We start from the raw sequence: 10382 nt of genomic DNA, 5'->3' as shown, positions 1-10382 counted from the left end.
TTTCCACAATTCGCGATTTTTTTCATCCGTTAAGGTATTCAAAGTTGGCGGTGTTTATTCACCTGGGGATTTAGTTCACATAAACAAATCGCCATAGTAAAGGATTTTCAATAATACAGGAGCATGCACATTATACATAGACATTCTACACTATGAAGTGGAAAGTCTGAAAATGTGTAGATTTCGAGAAATCAATCTCATTGTGCGAATAGCCAGCGGCCTTTTATTGGTCGCTGTGAGAAAGGATTTCAGTAGCCCCCGGGAAACCACCTGCGTTTTTTAGTAGCTTTGGTTTCCATCGGGATCTGCGAATTAGTAGCTCTGATGTGAGCGACCCGATCGAGCACCTCCTCAATATAAGACATACACAATAATCATTGTGGACGAAATCCCACGAACGGAGAGTGAAGACGTAAAAGTGGGAAGGTGATCCAATTGCATATTTTCTTTTAATGCATCACTCGACTCTTTGAAGGTCATACTATGGCATTCAGGTGATTGTGCCTCGATTGAATTTGGGGGCATGGCAGCATATGCTCTAGAAGTCCTAGTAAAATGTGGGGTTAACCTCCCGAATGTGGAAATAACAGGAAAAAGTGACCCATATGTGGTTATTGAATACCAAGGTAAGTTAATTTAAGGGAAATGTTACGTAGAATAGCTTATGTGATATTGACATTGTTGTGAACAATGTTATTGCATTGGGTGATTGAGATAAATAAATGCACTAACAAACATCTGTAGACCATTCCATTCAACTTCATCAGAATTTGTTGGTTGTGCGCTGAGTGTGTGGATTTACAGTCGAAAACAAACGACCATTTGTGCCCATCTTGTTCCGATCATGATTGTTGGGTGAGTTGTTTGCTCTCACCCTATTGGGATTCATGGACTAACAGCGCCTTTCAAACTTTTTGCCGGTGAGTTGGGTCAGTCGATGGATATCAGCATTTAGCTGTACTCAAGGAAGTCAATACGTTTGTATAGTAGGATAATAGTTCCTGTGCTTCTCCAGAAGGACAATTTTCCGTCATTTTCAGCCTCGGATTGGGTCGGCTGTTTAAGCTAAATTAATGGCAACCATAGGAACACCACTGAGGGGCATCAGTACAAGAGAGGAGCAAGCGGTTTATACTAGACAACTCTCAGGATTCAACTGATCCTAAACTAGACTAGACCTGAGTGGGCTTCAGTTTTTGGCTTTTCAAATACCGGTTATATTTGAAATGGCAAAATCAGTTAATTTTTTCCAGCGTTGTGATGTCATGCCGAAGGGATGTAATCGCATCCCCGTGACAGATGTACATCACATGTCAGCGCACTACTACCTCATAGCAACCGTCAAAACGATTTTCAAATCCAGAGACTAAAAGGCCAACGGCGGTAATGTCCACTGAGCTTTCTGGACTCACAATTCCGAAAGTTGGTGGAGGAGGATGAACTATGCTGCGTATTGCAGGTTCAGAAAGGCAGGTGGTTCTCACCCCCACTCGCGATTAAATGCGGGCACAAAATCTTCAGTACTCGTTGGACTGCAGAGATCACATCTTTGTTCCAACCAAAATACAGTGCATGGTGTCAGCTACACCGACCGACACCTACTCCAGCTTTTTAAAAGCGAATAAAATGAGTGTCAGGGCAGTTTAAAGCAGCGAACCACACAACCCAAATTAAATATGACATATGGCTAAAGCATTAAGCAATGTTTTGTCGTGAACTGAAAGTTTCTTGTCGAACAGAACGGCAAGTGATGTTGAAAAACAGTGTACAAAAGGTGCACGTTGAGGAACGTGCAAAACGTACGCATCAAGGTTAAGAAAACTTACAGTAAGTCTGAAAAATGCAGCACTAGACATAAAATGTATAATGGCTATTGTATGTAACTGAGTGTTTTTCACGCTCCAGTAGAGATAAGCAAAATACAGTCCAAAACTTTACTCAAAGTCCCAAAAACAAATTATTACAAGCAAAATCAAGGTGTTCGGACCCGGAAGCAAGTTTGTCGGTTCAAGATGTTTCATGGTATACATAAACAAGGACTTTCATATTTATCAGCTGTGTTACGGATTATGCAGCGCATCCAACACCATGACCGATGAGATGATTGCCAACGACGGACGGGTACAAGCTGAAGCACGGTAGCCATGCAAAAAACCAGCAGAATAAGACAGATCTGACGAATACTAGAAACATATCAATTAGTTACACTTATAAAAGAAAAGATTACGCATAAAGTGGATAGTTTAAGAAGGTTATAAAAAATACATGTCGTTTCCAATCCAAAGCAAGCGTAAAGGAACAGTCTATCGGAGGCTGATTTGTCTTAAATTAATAAACTTAATAAACTTAATGAATAAACTTTAAATAATGGGTCTTTTAGCTGTGGATAGCTGGCATGCATAGGTGCGGCTTCATTTGAAGCACATACAACTGCCGGTTTAATGCCAGGTTGCTAAGGAGCAAAATACCGATAGTGGTTTCAAAGTTCGAAAATTCTGGTTTGTGCCTCAACCACTAAGCCGCTGAACTGAGGGAATAAAATAAGCCCTGCACTTTTGAACTAAAACACCTTGGACAAAATATTTGTGGAAAGGTTATATATTGTCGACGTGAAGTAGGCAGTTAGAGCACAGCAACCCACACGGTCTTTGTAGACCTCAAAGAGACGTCTTACTCCTATTTTACCGCACCATCCGCGCCGTGATTTGGTAAAAGCAAAACAAAACATTATAGGAACGAGACGCTATCCAAATCACGGCAAGTACCCAGTTGTCTGCCACAAGTCGCGTTTTTTAATTCACGTTTGGACACTATTTTCCCGCGCCATTAGGGTAAATCAGAACGCCTTGTGTCGACTGGTGCTATCCAACTGTGAAGTAGACTCATGATAATAATGGACAAGCAAGAGCCACATGTAAACCTAGACCAACAAGCACGGGCGCGCAGCATACAAATTTCGTGCTGCTGATACCCGTTTAGAACGAACTATGATAGATTTCTAGTAACTAGATGACAGGATTAGCGTACGAGTGTCAGTAATGAGCAGTCAAACCCTGCACTCCAAGATGCAGGCTTCAAACTCAACATTTATCTTTTAACTGTTTAGACCAAAATACTACCTTTTGCTGTTAAGACGGTTGCACATCGTACAAACCAGGCGATATTTGTGTAAAATTTAACAATCAAACGACCGTCTGAACGCACCAATACCTGCAATGTTTAAGTGACACGATCTGAAACGCTTATTGTAAAGACAAAAGCGATTGGTCGGTCTGAATATAAATCCCCTCCCAATGGGATGCGGCACCGTCATATTCAGGTTTAGGTAGATGTGACCGAATAGTAAAGTAAAAACCATCCGTTGTTATTTGCCGCGTATCTAAGGATGTTGGCTTAGCATCAATAAAATGTGTTTGATCTACATTCCTGTGTTAGGCCGAGATTATAAGAATGCAGGCCACTTTTACTCCTGGTGCAAAAAATGTCCTCTTATAACAGGCACAAAGCTGCGGCGTAACAGATTCGCAGCTGAATTGTTTTGGCGGGAACGGAGGTCACTTCATGGCCATGAATTTTTTAACTCTTGCCCATAAAACTGACTTTTCTGACCTAGTTTTGACGTTAATTTTACTAATTTGCCTTGGCGTTATTCGTATTTGGCAACGTTTGGTGTTACCACCAATCACAATCTGCGATATAGAGTCGACCTGACCAGAATAAAATCTTAAAGTCTTTGACACCGGATATCGCTGCATTAGGATCTAGCGTTTTCTTAACTTATTTGTAAGTTGCTGATAAATTTTAAATGCATCTTTGTGCATAAATTTATGCTCAACGTGATAAATGAGCCAGTGAACAGTTAATGGTTGAGTAGTTTTCTGACAAGCAAAAGGGTGAGATGGAAGTTTTGTTAATCTAGCTGCGTTTTGCAAAGCCTCAGTCTAAATACACAAACAACAGACCATGACAACTGCATTCAATAAGTTGTGTGCATCTTGCCCCACCATTGACGTCTCAGATTCAAAAAATTTATTCACTATCTGGAAGACATATATGAAATACTTTTCTGACCATAGTTCGTGAGTTCACGACACTAGCTAGCTTCAAGTTCTGTTTTTTTGGGAATGTCGCAAAGTACAACCATAAAGATAACTTACTGTCCGTAGATACGCAAAGACGTGATACTGTGCGGTGATATGCAGAAGAGTATTTTCAACCAAATTTAGGCATGAGCTTGTAGTCAACAGAGCTCATTAGATATTATGTGAAAAAGCATTGAGGAAAATCCAGTCAACCCACGCTGCTATATGAGGCGTTCAATTAAGAAAGCCTGAATGAATGCACTGAGAGATGCATGAAGATAAAGCCTATTTTATTTTATTTTATTATTTTTTTAACATACGTTAACATCTGACTCATGCTTTCGTTCTATCCTTTAATTGAAAGGAGATTGTGGCTTCATATTGTCTGTTAGCCTGCAGATTTTTAGTAATGGTATTGTTGGTAATTTTGGAAAGCTTTTGTAGTCACTGGTAACAGTCAACATACAGCAGTAGTTTTGTTTACCAATTTTTTGCAGATCTATATCTCAGCTTGATTTGATTAGGGAATTCTAGAAGCCATTTGTATCGGCTATTTTCGTGACTTCAGCATATGGGGCTTAGTTTTTGAGGTTTAATTATGCTGCTGCATCCGCCAGAACATCTGTAAATCAAGTAGTTGTTTACTCTAAAGGCTAAAACTTAGCCGCAGTATGTTTGAGCAATGCTTCTCGCGTCTTTGGGCCACAATTGAGCTGCATTGTTTCTCGTTTATTCTATCTCCGATTCAGAGTGAGGATAGTAAAAGGCTTGGAATTTTTCATTGAACAGTAGGTATCTTAACGCGTCATGGTAATTTTTGCACCAAAATGCCCGGGAGGTAGAAGAAGAACTAAGGTGACTTGACAAACAGTTCTGTCATACAAAGCTCACTGAAACATAGGTATCTCTTCACTGCCTGATGAAGTGGCTCCCAATAATATGCAGTAAGTTTCAGAATCGACTGAAACAAAATCAAACCTCGTGTCTCATGCCTCAGATACCTCATATAATTTGTATTCTGTGCACATGTCCTTCATGTAAATGAGAGGGCATAAGTCCTGCACATGACTTGACTTTTTGTGTTTCCAGCCCAGTACTTTATCTAACTTGCCGAGTGAAAACGCAGCAAACCGTTGCGCTTAGGTCAACCGGGCAGACTTAGGAACATCACGGAGTCAAACTTAGCTTTTTGGTATTCTGCTGACGTGAATCTAAATTTAAAGTTGAACCTTAGAGATGCGAACAAACTTTTTACTTATATCTGGCTGTGCTCTAAATGACGAACGGTATGGGTGTAACACATTGGGTGCAGAAGGAAGATAATAATTAGAGGGGTTTTAGCCGAGTTAGTCCAGTGCTTGTGTGATATGAATTCAACACATGGAAGTGCCAATCATTTTGTCGAAAACCGTTCACCTAATCTATGAACCGGATCACTATCTTGATATGGTCAGAAACGAAAATAAAAAGGACGGAGCTGAAGTCGACATAAATAGCCATTGTGGAAGTAAGGAACTCGAGATGTTCACTCATATGTCACTGTTAACACTGGTTAGGCCTGATTAAGGTGTGATCTCTGTTCAGTCTATCAACCGCCACAGCTTCGTTCACCGGTGATTCGAAGAGGTGGGGTAGGTAACCGAGCATTGGAGGTGGGAGCTGATAAATTAGTGCATTTTATGGCTGATCCAAGGATAACATGGATTCACTGTGACTCACGGACCAGCTATTTGCAGAATGCACAGATTGCAACCCGATACCTACTCAGGGGGAGCTGATAATTAGTGCATTTTATGGCTGATCCAAGGATAACATGGATTCACTGTGACTCACGGACCAGCTATTTGCAGAATGCACAGATTGCAACCCGATACCTACTCAGGGACAAAATTTGGAACTCCTCTTCTTGACGTGTCATCGAGTGACGAATTCTCACCGCCTGAGTTTTAGGCAGTGGTATTAAGCTGTTTCTTGAGCTTTCAGCTTATTTCGTTAGAACTATAACCTCCATGTGCATGAATCAACTCTTCTAGACACAAGATATGACAACCACGAATAGAAGTATTTGAAAGCAGTAATATTTGGTAGTAAAAGCAAGTCAACTGCAAAGGATGCAAATAGTTGCTTTCTGTTTGACGTTCCACTGCACAAAGCGTTTTTAGTCAAAAGCTTCGGTGTGAACTGGTCTTTGCTTTGCAGTCCGGATAAACAGTTTCCTAGCGCAACGGGCCTCGCCCGATTGCATGGATGCAACCTTCTCATCTGGCATCACTTAAATTAGGAAAAGACACAAGTTGTGCTCCGTCTACCCATTCGCCAAGGAAGGAATATAGTTAGGCATATGTAGGAGTCGCTTCCTCGGAATATGTAAAATGATGACGTCAGAAAATGCTTTCGGGTTACATTCACCATAGAGGAATGTATTTTGCTTTGCTATGCTCAACTGTGTATCAGGTTCAATCCAAACAAAAAACGACATTTGAACCATTGCACTTTGCTTGTGAGTAAAGTGCAGTTTGCAAAGTGATTCAATAAACTCCACATTTACGCCAATATACACATCTATATCATTCTCCTCACTGCACACCGTCTCATAGAAAACATTTTTCACCGTGATAAAGATCAACCAGACTGCAGATGCTAATTGTAGACAGACAACCTCTAACTCTGATACCTACCAGGTGCAGTCGCTTCGTCCTAGGCTCTGTTGAATCCTCGTTAGACAACCAGATGTCTTTCTCATGGGAAATATTTCGCTTGCATACTCAAGGCAAAAACTCCCCCAGTCTGCTCCCCCAGCCATCATTCGAATAGTTCAACTTATCACATCCCGTAACAAACCTTTCATTTCTATATTTCACTGTCATGCTGATGGCTGATTCTCTAGATGATATTCAAGACCTTCCTAGTTGAGCTGAATGCTTTTTATCTATCTAACTTAATGTTGTGGGACATACCAGCCATCGCATTTGAATTTGATTGGTCTGAAGAACGATTTCAATGGCCAACAATTTAGATGACTGAAGGACGATATAATCAGCAAACTGCATTGCACGGTTTCTGCCAAGTTTGCTTACGAAAATACATAACAGATGTTTGCGCGTGAAAGTGCCGTGTAGCGCCCAACCGTTCATTGCAAGTGAAATTTATTGACCATCCAGTTCATCTGTATATGGTTGGGACGTCTTGAACGAATTTTCTGTAATAATTATAGGAACATAGTATTCATACTTCCAAGTGGCGCCATATGTTATACTCAGACTAAGCAGCCCTACTCATGACCGCTCATATGCGCTAACTCTTATTTCATTGGTTGCTTGTATTCGTTGTGTGTTTCACTGATCTGATTTTTTTACCAGTCTTTATAATTGACTTTTTACACAATCACTCCGGGTAAAACACTAAAGATAGCGTAAAGGCCGCTCACACATTAACCTAGACCTAGGGTGACATGTGTTTCCTCAACATCAGCATTCATCCTTATTTTTTGAGTAAATGCGATTTTCATCAATCACCTCCATTAAAAACCAAATTCGATGGCGTTCCCATAGCCAGTTTCTGTCTATATGTTTTGTTTGCCTGTTGGAGGTGAAGACCATTCTTCTGTGTACACGTCAAGTTTTTTTCTAAATTTAATAACACGACGGTGTAAAGGTGTTACGCTAACTTCTCTGCATCATCATCATCATCATCATCATCATCATCATCATCATCATCATCATCATCATCATTATCATCAGCATTATCATCGTCATCATTACCATCAACAGTTGTAAAATCCGAGTAGTTGTCGTGCCGTGGCTCCAGCGGTCACAGTATCGTTCACCGATAATTTGGTAACTGGTGTGGTTAGCTGCGCATTGGAGGCGGTAGTCGATATAATTGATGCAATGCTGGTGATGGTATTACGCTGAGAAAGTTCCGCCAAGTTTTTATAATGTCGATAAATAACTATGGGGAATGTGACTCTGTCGTTACATCGTTCTGTCCATTCCGCACAAGTTTTGGGCTATCGCTACTTATTTTAAATGCAAATTTAAGACGTGCTTAAAGTCAACTGTTGTGCCATTTGACTGAATTCTACATTCTTGATTATGTCAACTGATATTGATTGACGTATGTAGAATCGTCAACTTCACTCTTTGCGGAATTGCAACGTAAATAAACCGAGATGTCTCACTTTGCCCACAAATGAACATTTACCCTTTTTTCACCCTGTGTATAATACCAGTATTCAATATTGACGGTTCTAAGTCATGCGCTGCGCATGCCGGTAAATTGTCTACCCAGACTAGTGTCGTTCTCCGTGATTCCTCCAGAATGCCGCAAACTGCCAGGTGAGCAACTTATGGTTTTGCAAAATGGTGTGAAGAAGGTTACGAAGAGTTTATGTTGTTGGTTTGATCTACCTTCCAGGATGGGGTCCTCGTGACCCCTTCTGCCTTTGACTGGAGACAGTAAAAGAAATAGCGGCTAATCAATGGCAGTGGTGTTCATGCTGTCCCCTTCCAGATTGAATAATTGAACGCTTGGAGTTTTAGGCCCTCCAGAATGCTTGTGACTGACCACCACTGAACTCCCTTGCTCAACCACTCTGTTTTCCTCTTTTTGCTGTAATGGTCTAAATATATTTAAATAAATTTTGTGGTTGTGCGGCAGAGAAGCATCCTCGCCAAAATCGACGTTGCTGTGTCCTGATGACGTTAATGACAATCTCGCTTGAGACAGTATCATTCTCTTCTTGTTGCTTGGACGAAGATAAACCCTTGATGGTTGTGAAAAAATAGTGCCGCATCCACACTGAATCGTCTTGGACATTCTTGAACATTCTTGACCATTCTCACTGTGCGGTTTTAATTTCTTGTACGCTTATTCTGTGTCTTACTAACTGTACAAACTAACTGCTCATGAATCATGAAACGGTAATTATAACGTACGTTTGACGCCATCAAAAACCTGTTGAGACAAGTACAAAACTAATTCAGTATGATGGAAAGGAAAAAAAAGTCAACTGCATGTTCTATTGCAATACAATACTCTTTCAATATAAGGAGAGCTCTAAAGGCCACCTCTGACGTATCATCCGTGTCCAGAGTGAGAAGCATTGGACCAACGCCCTCCCAATCAACACGAATAGATTTGGTTTCAGCTAGGCACATAAGAACAGTAATTTGAATAAAAACTGCACATCACTGAGGGCCAAACTGGCTTCCGATTATTATCTGCCAGCATCAGCCGAATGGAGCGCATTCGTAGTTGAAGCAGTTTGACGCAGATGCTTGTCGCTACAAAAGGCGGCAGGCCAGCGACATAACAAAGGAGCTATAAATGGAACAAATGTATCCTGACATGTACTCATCAATTGCCTGTGACTGATTTCAAAATAACCGGTGAACTAACTGTTACTTCATTGGGCACCCTTAGATGACTGTTATTTTAGCGAGTAATTTTGGATGAGATGACGAAATCTTATCTTAAAACCTGTATTCTTTGGACCTTTCCCTTGTAGACCTCAGCAGTCAACTCATTATTTTCTCATATCTTACCCGGGAACCAACTACACATTAAACTCTCTCGAAAAATTCACTTTTGTGATTTGTCTTTTTCCAGGTTTGCCTTGATAAAATTGAGGATTATTTAATATCCAATCCGCCCCTAACAATCAGATTCCTAATGAGTTCAGAGGACAGGGGTAATCGTTCAGGTGCCCCTTTGGTGACCAGCTTTCATGCAACCCGAAGAGACCACGATGGCTGAGATACGGTCAGGTTACCCGAACCTAGATGGTAGCAGTGGAAATGCCGAGCTTGGATTCGGACCAAAAACCTACCCGGTGTTAACTTCTTGTCCTAACTACCGAGCAGCCTCGAGCTCAGATACACTAAACCAATAAAATCCACCAGATGTGGCTAGTTATTTCCGAACAAACATAGAATCGAGGTGTCCGTTTTTATTCAGTTCGTGTAATAACTGCACTTTGTTTTCCCCCAAATAGATTGGTTCATCTCCCTAAAATTTTGTGACGTGGATGACGTAAATGACAAGACTTTGTTGGCTGTGTTCTGCTAAGCAGATGACGCTGACTGGTGGCCAAACATTATCACAAACTTGCACATGTTCTGAGTAAACTTTCACATGAAGCCTTGCAAGTGTTTCGAACGTGGCGCTGACAGAGGCCCCTACTGTTTTTATGCCTCGTTATAACAATTTACTCGAGTTTATTCATAACACCCTCACTCTCAAGGATGATGCACCTCTCATATAAAAGCCGCTGTCCGTGTAATGAGCTTAATTATGTGA

At 40.9% G+C, this 10382-nt stretch overlaps 1 protein-coding gene across 1 annotated transcript in view; it reads left to right on the top strand.

The window, feature by feature from the left end:
* Positions 1-308: 308 nt before the first annotated feature.
* The window catches only part of T265_03596 (hypothetical protein), a gene marked incomplete at both ends in the record, with an annotated part of 120663 nt that continues 110589 nt past the window's right edge, over positions 309-10382 (top strand). The window contains one exon of the mRNA XM_009168115.1: positions 309-626. Coding sequence (XP_009166379.1) covers positions 524-626 — 103 coding nt within the window. The remainder of the gene's footprint in view (positions 627-10382) is intronic.

The sequence above is a fragment of the Opisthorchis viverrini genome (genome assembly GCF_000715545.1).
Source record: "Opisthorchis viverrini unplaced genomic scaffold opera_v5_52, whole genome shotgun sequence".
NCBI classification, from domain to species: Eukaryota; Metazoa; Platyhelminthes; class Trematoda; order Opisthorchiida; family Opisthorchiidae; genus Opisthorchis; species Opisthorchis viverrini.
This window is presented reverse-complemented; position numbering and strand designations above follow the sequence as displayed.